Source organism: Onychomys torridus, chromosome 1 (genome assembly GCF_903995425.1).
Source record: "Onychomys torridus chromosome 1, mOncTor1.1, whole genome shotgun sequence".
NCBI classification, from domain to species: Eukaryota; Metazoa; Chordata; class Mammalia; order Rodentia; family Cricetidae; genus Onychomys; species Onychomys torridus.
The window spans coordinates 96,994,651-97,012,439 of NC_050443.1; the positions used below are offsets into that span (position 1 = coordinate 96,994,651).

Here is a 17,789-nt window from a genome sequence, read left to right on the forward strand (position 1 = left end):
AGGGAATGTCAAAAGAATCTCAACTCTCAGTTAAGATCACAGCAGTGATTGGTGCTTTGATTCCTGCATGCTGAGTACGGATTTCCAACTCAAGGGAATTGTGAAATAATACATTTGTGTTGCTTTATTTTAATTTAATTTTTCTTGAGAAAGGGTCTCACCAGGTAGCCTGGGATGGCCTCCAACTCTATCATTTTTAATTAAAAGAAATTGTTTTATATGTATAGGTGTTTTGTCTGTATATATGTCTGTATATCTTGTATACTTGTGTGCCTGGTACCCACTGAGGCCAGAGGGGGGAGATAGAGCCTCTGGAGCTGGAGTTACAGATGGTTGTGGTTTACTGCTCTAAAGATAATCAGACCTGGAAGCATGGAGCTATAAATGAGGGGGACTAAAGTCTGGTATAATAGCCAGCTTTATTCAGAGCATCAGACAATTTATACTCTGAAGGTTAGGGGATTAAAGAGTTCAATCATAAGGGTAAGCCACAAATAGAAAAAACATATTTTTCCATAGAGGCATGTAAATAAATAACAATAGCAAGTTGTAATGAATAAACTGCACAAATTGGAGTCAAAGTATGAGACTGGGCCTGGTGTGGACTTTTGAAACCTCCAACAAGGCCACCCCTCCTAATCCTTTCCAAAACTGTTTTACTAACTGTGGACCAAATATTCAAACATATGAGCCTATGGAGGTATGCTGGCTGGTCTTCTTATATCAACTTGACACACAAGCTAGAGTTATCTGAAAGAAGGGAGACTCAATTGAAAGAAAGCCTCCATTAGATCCAGCTGTAGGGCATTTTATTAATTAGTTACTGATGTGAGAAGGCCCGGCCCACTGTGGGTGGTGCCATCCCTGGGCTGGTGGTCCTGGGTTCTATAAGAAAGCAGTCTGAGCAAGCCATGGGGAGCAAGTCAGTAAGCAGCGCCTCTCCATAGCTTCTTCATCAGTTCCTGCCCTGTTTGAGTTCCTGTCCTGACTTTCTTTGATGATGAGCGGTGATTGGAAGTATAAGCCAGATAAACCCTCTCCTCCCCAACTTGTGGTCATGGCGTTTTGTTGCAGCAATAGAAAGCCTGACCAAGACGGGAATTCTCATTCTAACCACAACATGTGCCATTGGCATCATCTTTAACCTTGTCTTATTCTGCTTAGTCCTTGTAGTTACCGTAATGTTTGGGCAGAGTCTGAAGTTGTAGTGTTTGGGGAAGAGTCTTAGACTCTAACATCAAGCCTCGACTTTCATGCAAGGGACCAAGCATCTTACTCACTTTGAAATAGGGGGCTTAAAGAAATCAACATTCTGGGACTGGGGATATAGCTCAGCAGGAGAGCACTTACCCAGCAGAGCCCTGGGTTCCATCCCAGTACTGATTTATTTGAATAATTAAATCAAAACCAATAACCTGCAGTGGGCAGTTGTGTTTCATTTATGCAAACTACCCACTGAAATAAAGCTTAAGAACGTTTTATTCCAGGAGGGAAATCACATCACAAATGTCAATGAGGTGTGGAATTGAACACTTTCCCCCTCCCTTTAGAGTATGAAGCTGAGATACCTACCCTTCCAGAAGGATATAAAGTGAAGCAGGAGGCCGCCGTTACAGTGAGCTCGGTGAGTACTGCCCAGGCTTCAGTGAGAGCAGCACCAAGACCCCTGAGGGTCACATCCGGGCTCCAGAGGGAGAGAGGAGAGACACTGGAGGTAGAACTCACAACATGCTTCTTCTGAGAGTGGAGTGGCTTAGGAACCATCATATATGCACTTTGAACCTCACGGTGGATTCCATTAAATGGGGCAGCTCACATTTCCTTGTGACCAGCTCACACTGTAAAAGATGTTTACAATGGATCTATGTAGTGACAGTTGTGGATAGAGCAGGTTTCTCTGTGTGCTGAGAGAGGACCAGCAGCCAAGAAGGGAACAGGCAACAGGAAGTCGAATGCCTGTCACACTGAGGGACACTTGAGAAAAAGGGAACTCAAAGCTTGCCCCCACAGTGACACACTTCCTCCAACAAGGCCACACCTCCTAATAGTGCCACTCCCTTTGGGGGCCATTTTCTTTCAAACCACCACACTGCACTGTCTTCAAGCTGGAGAAATTGAAAGCCAGCAGTGTGGCTTACTCTGAGGCTGATGGCCTCTGATTGGGGGAAGCTGATGGTGTATCTCTCAGTCCAACTGCAAAGGTCCAAGACCCAGGGGCCACAGATGCAAGTTCCGGGCTCAAAACACTGTATCAGGAGTCCCAACATGTAAGCCAGGAGCATGTGGCTCTAGGAGACAGAGAATTCACTACCTCCCACTTCTCTGCCATCTGCCTCGGATGTGCCTGTCTCCAGTGAGAGTGAATCCTCTCCAACTCAGCCCCCAGCTTAGTCTGTGATCTGCGGATCACCTTCACAGACACACTGGATAGCTCTATGAGTGATCTCAGCCTGCCCTGATCTCTGATCTGCAGATCACCTTCACAGACACACTGGATAGCTCTATCAGTGATCTCAGCCTGCCCTAGTGTATTCCATTGGGCATCTAAAAGTAGCCGTCACAGCTGGTATGCTTACTTTCCTGTAGCTGTGTACAGGGCTTTGCTTTCTGGATGGATCTCCTCTATGAATAGAAAAGCTCTGTCTACGTGCTCATGGGCGTGGTTACCTCTGGAAGACTTCTTCAGGGTGGCCAGGAACAGGGTCACTATTTCCCTGTTGGGCAGTAGACCTCTGAATCAGAAGTGGGTTTTGGGGTGGCAGTACAGTATCCCATGAGAGTTCTCCTTCTCGGGCTTTGCTTTACGTGTTTACAGAAGAGCCACTGGGAAGGTTGGGGAGGTGACAGGACATGCTGGTGCAAAGGAAGCTCCTTGGATGTCAAGAGGGGACAACAGCCCAAGGGAAAATGTGGGCAGCAGCCATGTGTCACTTGGCCCTCTGGATGGCATTGCCTTTCTCCTCTCACTGTTGTGTGCCCAGCAGTTCTGAGTGCCAAGTCCCTTGGAAGTCTACTGGGAAGAAGGGCTTCTGTCCCCTAGGGCTGTTTCCTCATATGGCTTCCCCCACTTCCTCTCTTGATCATCCAAACTGGCTTCGTCCCTGTTTATTTTCCCAGGTGTTTGGTGTACATGTGTGTTTTCAGGTTTGTATGTGTATGGGCACACTTGTGGGGTACACATGTGTGTGGAGACCTGAGGTTGGTGTCAGAGATTGTCGTCCTATCACATTTGTACCTGATTCCTTGAGAAGGGTCTCTCAATCAAACCCAGAGCTTGCTGATGCAGCCTTGCTAGGCCGATTTCTCTGGGAATCCTCTCTCCACCTCAGAGGCTGGAATTACAGGGCGTTGCCATATTTACGCGGGTTCTGAACTCTGCTTTTCACACTTACAGGACAAGAGCCGTAACCACTCCCTAGCCCCCTTCTTTTTTTGTTTGTTGGCCAGTGTCTCATCCACAGACTGTCTTCCTGTCCCTTTTCCTCACTAAGGTTTCTAACTTCACTGTCATTTAATTTTGTCTTTTTGTTTCTTCCTCAGAATTTAGGACCGAACCCAGGGCCTTGCGCTTGCTAGGCAAGTTCCCTACCGCTGAGCTAAGTCCCAACCCTCCACTCATTTAAAAGCATGCACGCGGTGAGGGGATGAACACTTTTATTCAGAAGGACCCCCAACCTATCTGACACAGAAGTTCATTCCCTTATAAGGTTATAAAAGAAAATCAGGCATTGTGGTGCACGCCTTTAATCCCAGCACTTGGGAGGCAGAAGCAGGCTGATCTTTGAGTTCAAGACCACCCTGGTCTACAGATCGAGTTCTAGGACAGCCAAGGCTTCACAGAGAAACGCTGTCTTGAAAAAGCCAAAAACCTGATGATGATAATAATGATGATGATGATGAAAACTGAGGGCTGGCGGGATGGCTCAGTGGTAAAGGTGTTTGCTGCCAAGCCTGAGAACCTGAGTTCACTTCCTGGGACTCAAAGGGTAGAAGGAGAGAACCAACTCCCATAGATGTCCTCTGGCCTCCACATGCATGCTGTGGCATGTGTGCACACCACCTGCATAAATAAGTTGCATTTTAAAATCGAAAAATAAAGAAAATCCAATTCTCGAAGCTGTTTTGGAACTCACTGCCCTACCCCGCTGCCTGTAGGTCACACCATTGGAGGAACTGGTTCCTCATGGCTTCAACATGGAGCACTACTTCCCAGTGCACTCATTCCCGGTGGTGCCTCCTGTGCCTTGTCCCCCCAAGAAGACAGAGACGGTGGAGCCCAAGACCTGTGAGTAAGGAGTTGAGCCTCATCCTCTGTAGTTGGGGTCTAATCTTCACATTCTCAGGGTAGGGTGGGGGTGCTCAGACACATCACTCTCTGCCTTGTAGTTCTTCATTTTGTTTTGTCTTTTGGGATAAGCTGGCTGGCCAGTGAGACCCAGGAGTCCCTCTCCCCAGCACTGGGATCACAAGCCCACACCACCACTCCTGGCTTTGTTCACACTGGTGCTGGGGATTGGTCTCGAGCTAAGCACCTCCCCAGCCCCACACTTCTCGTTTATAAGAGGAATGTTGTTAGGCCACTGATGCCTTTGCAAGGTTAGCATGGAGCAGAGAGAATGAAGCAAGCCCTGTGATTCTCTCCTAAAAACTAAGCTAGGGACAGGAAGGGTAAACAGATGCACAGAGCAGAAGAAAGTGTCCTGTTGTCCAGCCTGCTGGTCCCTCTGAGCCGCAGCTCATGAGGCCTCCCTGTGCCCTTTCTCCTTGTTGGTTTTGTGCCTTCCGCTCTGGGCCCTGCCAGGCACTGCCAATGTTACTGTGGCCGCCAGGCCCCATTTGTCCTACTCCCCTGTCCCAGCTTCTCTCTAGCCTCCGTTCCCGTGGTACCTCATGCTCACACCCCACTGCTCCCGCAGACACTGGCCTCTGTGCTGTGACTGCCTAGGTGCCATAAGCAGGTGGAAGACCTGACCCCAGTAGGCCCCCGACCATGTCCTTGCCAGAGTCCAGAGGCTCACGACCTGAAGCACAGTGACAAGTAAGGTGATGCTGTTGAACAAAAGGCGCTTTTCTTGTTTTGTTTTTCAGACAGGGTCTCCCAGGCTTGCCTGGAACTTTCTATATAGCCAAGGCTTGCCTTGAACTTTTGATTCTCCTGCCTGTACTGTGCTATGACTACAGGCCTGCAGCACCACGCCCAGTTTATTGGATGCTAGAGATCAAAGCCAGGGGTTCCTGCATGCTAGGCAAGCACTCGGCCAACTGAGATACTACAGCCCCAGCCCAGATGGAATATATTTCCATCCCTCCCCCTTTCCTGTCTCCCTTCCCCCTTCTCTGTTTCTCTCTCCCTCCCTTCCCTCCCCTCTCTCTCTGTAAAGCAGTAAATGTCTTTTTCAGATGAACTTAGTCTTTTGGGATTTTCAGTGGGAATACTCTTGTTTCAGGTTCCCCCAAAGATTATCTGGAAATGTTCATCTTTCCAGTTCTGCTCCCTGGAATGGCCAACCTGCTTCACCAAGCAAAGAGAGAAAAGTGTTTTGAGGTCAGTGGTTTGGTGGGATGTCCGTATTTTTAAATTCTTCCTCATTCATTTCAGTCTGATGGCAGCCCATGAGCTTGGGACCATTGAGTTGCTATTCTCAAGAATGACCCCTTTGCATGGGAAGCCTGAGTTTGGGGCACTCCCCCTTCCCCTGCAGCCACAACATCTAGTACTACATAAACATACATGTACTGCCAACTCTGGCTACCTGGGCCCCTGAGAGGTTATCTGCCACCTAGCCTTCCTGCCCACCTTCCCCTGGGCAGTTTGGCATCAATCAGGTTCCGTCAATCACAACTGAGGAGTCACAGTGTGGGAACTTGAAGCAGCTTGTCGTATCACACCCACAGCAGTGAGAAATCATTGCATGCAGGTTCCCTTGCCCCCAGCTAGCTTTCTCCTCTCTCATACTGTCGAGGAGCCCCTGCTTAGGGGATGGTGTTGCCCACAATGGGCTGGGTCTTCCTACATCAATTAACTGTCAAGGCAGCCTTCCACAGACATGCTCACTGACCAATCTGGTCTAGGTAATTCCTCATTAAGACTTATCTGAAGTGACTCCAGGTTGTGCCATGGTGACAGAGCTAACAGTACACCATGCTTGCTTCTTACTTGTCTCTGGATTGATCCTGCTCCTCTGGCCTTTCCTTTCTCCATTTTTTGCTGACTTTTTGATTGGTTGGTTTAGGTTTGAATTTTTTTTTAATAAATTTTTTTTTCTTTATTATTATGTGTTTTAAATTTTATACATCAGCCATGGGTTCCCCTGCCCTACCCCCTCCCGCCCCCACCCCCACTTCTCCCCCAGCCCCTCTCCTCTATTCCCATGTCCTCCAGGATCAAGACACCCCTGGGGATTCATTTAAACCTGGTAGATTCAGTACAGGCAGGTCCTGTCACCTCCTTCCAGACTGAGCAAAGTGTCCCTGTGTAAGCCCAAGGTTTCAAACAGCCAGCTCATGCACTAAGGACAGATCCTGGTCCCACAAACTGGATGCCTCCCAAACAGATCAAGCTAGTCAATGGTCTCACTTATCCAGAGGGCCTGATCCAGCTGGGGGCTCCACAGCCTTTGGTTCATAATTCATGTGCTTCTATTCGATTGGCTATTTGTCCCTGTGCTTTTTGCAATCTTGGATTCAACAATTCACGCTCTTACAGACCCTCCTCTTTCTGGACAGTTGGACACCTGGAGCTCCACCTGGGGCCTGGCTGAGGATCTCTGCATCCACTTCCATCAGTAATTGGATCAGAGTTCCAATATGACTGTTATGGTGTTTGGCCATCTGATCACCAGACTAGGTCAGATCAGGCTTTCTCTCGACCATTGCCAGCAGACTACAGAGGATATATCATTGTGGATTTCTGGGGACCTCTCGAGCACTCTGCCTATTCCTGGTCTAACCAGGATCTCATGTTCCTGAGGTCTCAGAGCCCTCATCTCAAACTCTCGATTTTCTACCCAACTTCCCAGCTGGTATCAAGACACAGTGCCACGCCTCCAGCTTCCACGCTGCCCACTTTGGGAGAGGCGTGCTGTGCACCAGTGCTCAGCACACACTCATTACTGTGCTGGAGTTACTTTAGCACGTCCGCTGACCCTGTCACAGCCTGCAGAGACTCTCAGGGCGCCTCTTCTCCGCCTCTCACAGGATGATTTGGAGGGCTGTTTCCCACATGGTTTTGAAAACTAGACTTTTAGATGTCCCCTCTGTTTTGTGAACTTTCCCTAGGGCGGCACAATTACTCTACTTACCCCAAATAGGGCACCAGTGTAACAATTTCACCAAAGTCCAACTTGCCCAACTGATGTTTATTGGGCTTACTTAGAGTGTGGATAAAGAGTTACTAACAGGAGTGTGAGTGACCCCAAGGCAGTGGAATCACTGCCAAATGTCACCCCAACACAAATGGCAACATCTCCATAGCTGTATGGATGGTGTCTCCCTTTCAGTTAACCCTCTCCACGCTATATATTTTAGCACCTACCTGCAGCTTGAGAGGGGAGAGGTATTAAGGAGTGTCTAGAATCTCAGGTGAGGGTCTGATGACCCTCCCCACTGCCTCCTGTGAAGAAACAACAAGCCTGACCTTGAGGATCTCCTGTGAGTAGTTCCAGCTTCTCTCGTGGAGATGGTAATGGCCCCTGTGCTCAGAGCACAGCCATTCACAACACAGTAAGAGGGTAAGTGAGTAGCAACTCTTCACTGTAAGCGAGGAGTGAGTGACACGGGCTGCTGGTCAAGCACTCGCTCTGTTCCGGGCTCTTCACTAAGAGCGTTGGCATCCCTTATGTCAATGCTCACATCATCCCCAAGAAATTCTTTGAGTGGGTCTTGCCTGTGTCCAGTAGATGAGAAGAGAGAAGGATGCAGGGCTCCACAGTATGTCCCAGGATTCAAATCTGAATGAAATGACGGCACTTAGACAGTAGGCAGTAACTATGGTGGAAGGCACTTGACAGGCAAAGCCTGGGGTCTGTAAATGTAGTCACAGTCGATGGCATCACCACATGGTTGGCCTTCTGACCCCACAGGGTCACTGTCTGAGATGAACTGCTCTTCCTGCAGTGGTACTTTTCTGTGCTGTGGAGATAGTTTCCATGTGCTTTAGAAATGGGTGACTTTTGTTTAGTGAGACCTGATGTCTCCCCTCTCCTTACCATGACTTCCTCTTCTTCTGTGGCTCCACTCACCACTTGGATCCACATGACATAATGTTCTTTCTGGTAGACTTTCCTGCGATAGCTGTGTCTTTACTTGAAGCAAATGAATTAGAAGACATTAGTCTTATTTGTGGGTCCCTCTCCCCATTTCATTGTTTTGTTTGAGGCAGGGCCTCATGTAGCCCAGGCTGGCCTCAGACTTACTCTGTGGCCAAGGATTACCTTGAGCTTCTGATCCTCTTGCCTTTGCCTCCTGAAAGCTAGAACCACAAATGTGTGTCAGTAACCATGTCTGGTTTTGAGCATCGCTGGGGATCAAAGCCAGGGTTTTGTGCGTGCTAGGCTGCACTCTACAAACCGAGCGGGATTCTCTGCCCTCTTAGTAGGGATTGGCATAGCACACCGTGTTAGGCAGCTTCCTGTCACTGTAACGAAATCCCTGAGATAATCAACCAATAAAGAGAAAGTGTTTGTCTTTGGCTCACAGTGTTGGAGGTTCCCCATGACCAAGTAAGTCACTGTTGCTTTGTGCCCGGAAGCCACACCATGGTGGCAGCAGATGGCAGACTGAACCCACTCACATCACAAGCTAGAGAACAGAGAGAGAAGGGGCTGGAACGCCAGTCCCTTTTGATGACCCACCCCAGTGACCCAGACTTTGGATTAGATCCAGCTCTCCCAGAGTGCCACTGTGGGGACTGCCTTGAACACTTGGGGTACCATGCTATGTGACAATGGCAAATCCACATGATGAAGCCAAAGCCCCTAGCCTGGCTTTCAAGGCCCTCTTCAAGCCTCCTAGATCCTTCTCTCTCTCCTTCTCTGGCTCTCCTTCCCAGGTATCCCCAGCTAAACAGATGCCCCTGTTCCAGCCTCCTCACTCCAGGGCCCCTGGGCATTGGGCTCTGGGCATTGCTCCCCCTTGTTTTGGACATCACTCCTTATGCTCCTCTGCATAGTGCAACGCTACTTGCTTTCCAGACTCGGCTGTGGGACACCTCTCCCGGGCTCCCAGCTCCCTGGAGGCCCAAAGGACAGGCAACTGATCCCAGCTCTCAGATTTCAGAGCACTCATCTGCTCCTCATTTTATGGCAAATTCAGACAGCCTCAATTAAGACATTCTTAACCCAGATAGATTTAATTGTATACATGCCTGACTTCCCAACTATTTTAAGTATTCTGAGGACAGAGTCCCTATCTTAGTTTTATACTTCTCAATGCCCATTACAGTTCTACCGAGCCCCTAGCACATGGTAAAGACAGAATTGGTCCTCAGTGAGTGCACACAGTTGGACATCAAAGATGCATGGTTGTTACTATGTCCTTGGCCAACACCCATCTTCTTTTTGGAAGGCCATTCTGTTGAACTTATTCCCTAGGGAGAAGTTCTGGACAGGCGAGGGAGCAAGATTTCTGTTCCTGAGTTTTAGTCAGTAGCAGGAGAAAGCTCAGGGGCCAGCCCGGGGCATAGCCTGCTTCCCTGACAGTATTAGCATCAGTAAATCAGGCCTCAGTGAGGAGCAAACCTCCGGAGTAAAAGCGGTACATTTTGAAGTCTCTCTCAGGCAGGTACCACACTCCTACTGTCTCAGCTTCCCAGGACAAGTTGAAGACTGGCCTTGGCAACTTGGGATGATGACGTCTTAAAAATGAAGCTTCAAAAGGGGCCGAAGGTGTAGGAGAGCAGTGCAGCTCTTCTCTAGCATGTAAAAGGTCCAGGGTTCAAACCTTGAGAACCCAAGGAGAAAAAGCATGATGTCTGCTTGGGACTGGTCCTCTCATAGACCCTGAGTTAGCTTCCTAATTCATCTTCTGAGTCGGCACAGTTTCCCTGCACGTGACTGGAGGACAGTCACGTGCTCCCGGAGGGATGCTTACCATGGTGAGACAAGGCCACCCCTGCCTTGTTCAGGGCAGACCGGAACCTCAGAGATCTCGATAAATAGTAACTCTGTATCAAGTTAGCGTCCCTGTACAACAAGTGCTTCTCCCGTGTCACCCCCCTCTTGTTTCTGGTTCTTGATGTGACTCAGCATTTGGTCCTAGGCAAAGAGGGACAGGGTGGGAGAACACACTCCACCCTGATTTCACCAGGCAGGTTTACTCTACTGGTAACTTCACGGGAAAAGGGAAAGAGGGTCTCATTCATACCTGTCAAGCAGTAACTCATTGATCTCTAGAAGGTTCTCTGTCTTCATCAAGCACCTGCTAGAGCCTGAGCAGTTCTGATCCGGCCCCCAGGTCACATGGCTGCTCAGCGAAGCCCAGGCCCAGCACTGGGCCTCCTCCATGACAGTGGAGGTCAGCTGTGGTCTGTGGTCCTGGGGTGTGGAGGAGGACAGGGGCGTCATCTCGCCCACCCACATAAGGCCTGACTGATCTTCACATTGCTCTGCAGGAAATGGTTAGTTTGCCACACGGGCCTGGGGCCTGGTGCGTTCAAACTGGGGCCCTTAAATGCTTTCCTCTGTCCCGCTGCTCTCCTCTCCCCTGCTGCTCTCCTCTCCTCTCCCCTGCTGCTCTCCTCTCCCCTGCTGCTCTCCTCTCCTCTCCCCTGCTGCTCTCCTCTCCTCTCCCCTGCTGCTCTCCTCTCCTCTCCCCTGCTGCTCTCCTCTCCCCTGCTCCTCTCCTCTCCCCTGCTGCTCTCCTCTCCCCTGCTCCTCTCCTCTCCTCTCCCCTGCTGCTCTCCTCTCCCCTGCTGCTCTCCTCTCCTCTCCCCTGCTGCTCTCCTCTCCTCTCCCCTGCTGCTCTCCTCTCCCCTGCTGCTCTCCTCTCCTCTCCCCTGCTGCTCTCCTCTCCTCTCCCCTGCTGCTCTCCTCTCCTCTCCCCTGCTGCTCTCCTCTCCCCTGCTGCTCTCCTCTCCTCTCCCCTGCTGCTCTCCTCTCCCCTGCTGTTCCACACCCACCCGGGCCACAGTGAACATGATGTTTTCATTAACATGCAGCTTTGCTGAGGTAGACTGTCAACCAGAAAGGCCAGAGGAGATGATTAGCAGCAGTTCCAGTATCACAGTAGAGGAGATTCTCTCTCCTCTGTTTTCTTTGCTGTTGGAATAGCCATTGAAAATAGAGGGGACAAGGCAGCGGTGGCACACGCCTTTAATCCCAGCACTAGGGAGGCAGAGCCAGGTGGATCTCTGTGAGTTCGAGTCCAGCCTGGTCTGCAGAGTGAGATCCAAGACTGGCCCCAAAACTACTCAGAGAAACCCTGTCTCGAAAAACAAAAATAAATAACAAAGAAAATAGAGGGGCTGGCTGAAGAATTAGCTCAGCCAATAAAATGTTTGCTGTGTAAGCAAGAGGACCTAAGTTCCATCCCAAGCACTTATTTAAAATCCGGGTGTGGTGGCGTTTGCTTGTGATTCCCAGTGCTGGGGAGGCAGAGACAGGGTGATCCCTGGAAATAGTAAGCCCCAGGTCCATCCCAGAGAGACACCCTATCTCAAAACAACAAGGTGGAAAGTACCTGAAGGGAGGAGTGACTCCTGAAGGTGTCCTCCAGCCTCTATGCACATGCGGACAGACAGACAGACAGACAGACAGACACACGCACACACACACACACACACACACACACACACACACACACACACACACACACACACACGCGCACACACACACGCACACACACACACATAGACACACACGCACACACACGCACACACACACGCACACACACACACAGACACACACACACACACAGACACAGACACACACACACACACACACACAGACACAGACACACACACACACACACAGACACACACACACACACACACACACACACACACACACACACACACACACACACACACACACACACACACACACACACACACACACACACACGCACACACACACACGCACACACACACGCACACACACACACACACACACACACACGCACGCACCTCAGACACAGATAAAATTAGCAGGGGAATATCCAGGAGAGTGAGAGGAGCCGTCGTCTTCACGTCCGTTAGTTGTTTGCGGCCCATCAGCACCGACCACGTGCTTGCCACTCGTCAGCCCATTCCACCCTGAGAAGAACTTTCTAGACTGGACCCTCTTTTTTCCACCCCACCTCTCTTGGAGAAAGGTCTGAAAAATTCAGGGAAATTCATATTTACATGGGATCACCCAGCCAGCGAGTGACAGAGGACACCTTGGGTGATCCCGTCTGGGCTCTTGTCTCTCCTCATAGACAGAATCGAAGGCCGTGCTCAGCACAGACCCTGGAAATGCCGCCACTTTCCCCTAACCGCTGTCTGCTGTGAAGCAGATGCCTGCCCCCTCAGGCTGTGAAGGCCGAGCTGCTTCAGATTCTCACTTCCTGCTCACGGGCTCAATGGCTTCCACTCACCTCTGTGCTCTCTTTTAGGATCCAGGTGCAGCTGGGCGGAGTGGGAATGGGGCTACGGTGGCTAGAGAGGAGAGCCCACTCTGGGCCAGCATTGTTCCTGGGACTTGTCCCGTCACTTCAGTTCTTGTCACTGAATGAAAAACCAGATGACCTCTCAGTCCCCAGCCCTGCCAGCAATTCTGCCTTCCTCCTGTGTGTGTGTGTAAGCGCTCACACGTGGGGGGCACATTCATCTGTGTGTCTTTGTGCGGAGGCCAGAGGACTACTTCAGATAATCCCCTTTGTTGCCCTCCATCTTATTTTTTGAGACAGTTTCTCTTGGTGACCTTGGAACTTCCCTTCTGAGCTAGACTGGCCTCAGTGAGGAGGGTTACACACATGACCACGTGTCCAGCTTTGATGTGGGTCCTGGGGATCTGAACTTAGGTTCTCACACTTGTGCAGAAAGCGTTCTACCCACTGGGCCACCTCCCGGTCCTGCCTTTTCTCCCTTTTCTCTTACGTTGATGCTGGGTGGATCAGTGTGCTGAGGCCTTTTATTAAATTGGGCACATCAGGATAGGACCCGATGAAACAGTGAAAGTATTACAACGGAGTCTTGGCAAAGTCATACAGAATGTCTGGGGGTGGGGCAGTGACGTGGTTCAGTGCATAAGAGTTCAAAGCCTGGCATATACCACACACAGATGCACACACAGATGCACACACAGATGCACACACAGATGCACAGACAGGTGCACACACAGGTGCACACACAGATGCACACACAGATGCACAGACAGGTGCACACACAGATGCACAGACAGGTGCACACACAGATGCACAGATAGGTGCACACACAGGTGCACACACAGGTGCACAGACCCAAGGTTATCTGCAACGTGAATGAAATCAAGTGATGCTGGGGCCCAGGTACAGTGAACACAGAGTGTCTCCCCTCTTAGGACCTGGCCCTGTCCTGAAAGACACAGATGGTCGTAAACACTGTGGTGGGTGAAGGGTGATGGAGAGGTTGTTCTTACCTCTCGCCTGTGTGTCTGATTTTTCTCCCAAGATTGACTGGAGAGGAGCAGCAAGCGTGGAACTGATGCTGGGTTCCTTTTGGGACTTAGGGCAGCTGTGTTCACAGCATGCCCTTTCGTTCACTCTGCTGTTCTTCTAATTTACACCCTTCAGAGGGTATGAAATCATCTAAAAGGGCCGCAATTAAGATTTCACATTGAAGGTTGCATATCTAATGTTTCATAAATAATCTTGAAACAAAGGGACTAAAAACAGTTTCCAGCCCCAGGCAATGATGAACGGCTTTCAAAGAATCCCAGGTATTCCTGTGTATATTAGAGATTAATGAGCAGGCTTGTGCCAACTTGTGTTTCATCTTTGACATCTAGCAGACGAGCTGTGGCTGAGTAAATGAAAACAGTCTAAACATCAGATGTCAGTACCAGCAACCCACACTAGGAGGCTGGGGGTGGGCTGGGTCAATGATGCTGAGAGTTCTGAGTCAGCCTGGGCTACGTAACTATCTCAAGACAGAAACAAAAACAAGCGCTCAGCCATTGGCTGTTGCACAGGTCTTGGACCCAGCAGTAAGGTGTCCATGTCATAATGACAGGTCAGGGAAAATGTGGGTTGTTAAGAGTTTTCATCTGCAAGGGCAAAGGCAAGCCCAGAATCCCATTGGACCATGTATTTGCAGTATGGCCTTAAACAATCTGAGTTTGGGGGACAGAGGGATGGTACAGCAGTTAATAGCACTTGCTGTTCTTTCAGAGGACCTGAGTTCAGTCCCCAGCTCCCAAGTCATGTAGTTCACAATTACCTGTAACTCCAGCTCCAGGGGATCTGACTCCTTCTTTTGGCCTCTTCCGGCACCTGCACACTTGTGGCATACACAGGCAGACGCATACATACACATAAATAAAAATAAGTCTTTAAGAATGAGCTTTGATTTCCTCAACTATTAAAGAGATAACAGAGCATCTCCTGTCACTGGGAGGAAGTATGCAAATATTTAATAATATTCATTAAGTAATTCTCATGGGTGCCAAGGAATGCTTGCTTCATGCCTTTCTCCTAGGCTGCTCAGGGCTTTGAATGCTACACATATCCAAGGCAGGTGAATTGATGTTCACTTTTTCCCTTTCCTGTCTTAGGATTTCTTAATTAAATATGACTCTCCCCATTTCTCCCGCCCTGGTTGTGTGACCTTTGCTTGGACTATTTTTGAGGGTTTTAAAATGCAGTTATTTCTGCCCCCACACTTGTCACCTCTGAGTGGAACGTCTGCTATTCTGGTTTGCCCTTTCCCACCCAGCTGTTCCTCTCGACCTGTCACCGGGCATAGATGCCAGCACACAAAGCTCACACAGCTGGGTCTTTTCTATCTGTCACCAGCCACCAAGCTCACATCCAAATGGCTCTTAAACAGTGGAGTCATTCATGGCTTCCTGGAACCCTTGACATTTTATCTTGATATGGCTCAAGAATAATTGCTGACTTCTAGTTTGCTCTTAAAATGCTGTCTTATGGTTATTTATGCTTGATTTACTTATTTTCTGTTTTGCTACATAGTGTGGTTCCAGAGTAGCAAAATGTTTATTGGGTGGGCAGGTGGCTGGCTGGCTGGCTGGCTAGATAAGTATATGAATATTGTTCTTTCAAAGTCAAGGCCTGTTTTGAAGAATGCAATTAAGTGACAGAAGCATGTTGTGGAGGCTGGTCGTCTTTTGTTAACCTCCTGTAACTATTATAAGAGAGAATTTCTTCTTTTTAAAAGTTTTTGTATGTGTTTATGTGTATGATGAATCTGTGTGTTTGTGTTTGTAGGGGCAGACACATACTTGCCATAGCACATCCTTAGAGGTCAGCAGACGACCTTTGGTGTCAGCCTTCACTGTCTAACCTTTGGAGACAAGGTCTCTTGTCTGCCACCATATAAGCCAAGATATCTGGCTGGCAGACTAATGGGGAAATTCTCCTGTTTCTATCTCTTGCCTCAAGGCAGGGGACAGGGGTGGGGTGGAGGCGAGGTGTGGGAACGGGGGGGGGGGGGCGAAGCACTAGAACTACAGACACAATGCCTTCTGCCCCCAGCCTTACAGGGGTTCTAGGGAACCCAACTCAGGTCTTCATGTTTGTGTCCCAAGTGACTTAGGTACTGATTGACACTTCTCCCAGGCCCTGTAAGTGGTAATTTCTGAACTGGACCTGTAAATGCTTGGATCTACTGTCTCTTGATGAAGGTAAATGATGGAGGTCATTAGGGTTTGGCGCTTAAGTCCCACCTGTGACACTACTGAGACATGGTGGAACCTTTGGTAGCAGGGGAGGGGAGGGTGTGTGTGTGTGTGTGTGGTAGGGGAGGGGAGGGTGTGTGTGTGGCAGGGGAGGGGAGGGTGTGTGTGTGTGTGTGGCAGGGGAGGGGAGGGTGTGTGTGTGTGGTAGGGGGGGGGGGTGTGTGTGTGGTAGGGGAGGGTGTGTGTGTGTGTGTGTGTGTGTGTGTGTGTGTGTGTGTGACGGGAGGGGAGGGTGTGTATGATACAAATAGAAGGAAGTTAGGCCATTGGGTGTGACCTTCCTCACTCTCTCTTTGCTACCAACTGTCATGAGACAAACAGCCCTTTTGTGCCAGCTTTTGCCATATTTTGCCACAGTGCATGGGCTGAACCCCTTAAGCTTATGAGACAATAAATCTTTCCTTCTTCAAGTTGGTTGTCAGTTATTATTTTAGTACAGCCACAGGTTTGTAACATATTTGCATAAGAATCTTGTTCTCAGCCAGCAGGGATGAAGGGCTTCAGGATTTCTCTCCCTTCCCATGGTGCCACTGCTGCCTTTTCCTCCTCCTCTCTCCTTCTCCTTTTTCGTGAGATAGTCTTACTATGTAGCCCTGGATGTTTGGAGCTTGATGTAGACCACGATAGTTCTGAACTTAGATCTGCCTGCCTCTGCCTCCCAGGTGTAGGGATTAAAGGGATGCGCCCCTATATCCAACCTTTTCTCTCTTTTGATCCTCCTCCAGGGAGGGCCTGCCTTCCGGTTCATTGATAGTGCAACCCCTTCCCTGACACACACACACCTTTATTTTTTCAAAGATCTTTTGTTGCTTAGGTTGGCCTCTCACTAAGTATGTAGTTGGGGATGGCCTTGAACTACTACTACACTCTTGCCTCAACTCTCCATGTGCTAGGTTTACAGGCAAGCACTACAAGCCCATCTGATGGTGCCTCCAGTCTGTCTCAGATGCTGTCCTAACATGGGGCCTCTTTTTATGAGGCTGTTAATCCCATAACTAGAGTTTCTAGGACCAAAAGCCTGGGCTCTCACAGCCCCCTTCCCACACAGCTAGGCTCAGTAACCTGTGCCAGCTGAAGAGACAGCTATTGTAAAGAACAGAGACAAGGGATTTATTCAGTATGACCACATTGGGAAGAGAAGCAGTTCAAAGAGGTACAGGGATTCAGTCTGTCTTTGGGATACTGACATGAGCTTCTGAAGTAGAGAAAAAACTGGGGCAGAGGACAAGGGGCATGTGCAGTTAAGTAGGCCCAGTTAAGGTGGGCTCTGGTTGATCTTAGCTCCATTTCGGTTCTACATAGGGATCCATCTTATCCCCAGGCCTCCATCACTTCTGCTTCTCAGTGTGACCTCATCATCGTGGATAATTGCTGTTAGGAAAGGAATCCTCAGTGACCAGAGGAAAGATTAGGGACAGTGATTTGTCTCTGTGCCTTTAGCCAAAGTAGAGGAGACAGACAGACAGACACAGAACGAAAACAGAGATGTTAGGCTTACATCCTGTCTTTGGTTACCTTGTGGGCCAAGTGAGGAGACTATGATTTTTAGAAAAAGCAGCTTCTAAATGCCTGTTTCAGTTCCCCCACAGGCTCTTCTCATATGCTCTAATCACTTTCCGAAGGCCTTGGCTCTTGCTGCCATTGCCTTGGGGGCTAGGATTTCAACAGTGACTTTGGTGGGAACAGGGATGCTAGAGTGCCGCATGGAATTACCTTTTGTGGGAGAACACTCAGGCATGAGTACTGCCTTTCCTCAGGGGCAGCCCTCCTAGATGTTTATGCTGAGATTCCTTCCTTGGTTCTGGAGAATAACCTGGTGGTGTAGCTGGTGTCCTTAGCAGTTGAAAGTGTGGAAACTGCAGTCTGGGAAAAAGGAGTATCTTATTTGCATAGACAAGGTCAGAGGCAGTCCTTGGC

The 17,789-nt window shown here is 49.4% G+C and overlaps 1 protein-coding gene across 2 annotated transcripts in view; it reads left to right on the forward strand.

Moving 5' to 3' along the window:
* Positions 1–17,789, forward strand: part of Iqck (IQ motif containing K) — a 118,344-nt gene that overhangs the window by 10,154 nt on the left and 90,401 nt on the right. For both annotated transcript variants that reach the window (XM_036190434.1, XM_036190444.1), the window contains exons 2-4: positions 1,551–1,624; positions 4,156–4,285; positions 5,448–5,545. In XM_036190434.1, the coding sequence (XP_036046327.1) occupies positions 1,551–1,624; positions 4,156–4,285; positions 5,448–5,545 (302 nt within the window). The remainder of the gene's footprint in view (positions 1–1,550; positions 1,625–4,155; positions 4,286–5,447; positions 5,546–17,789) is intronic.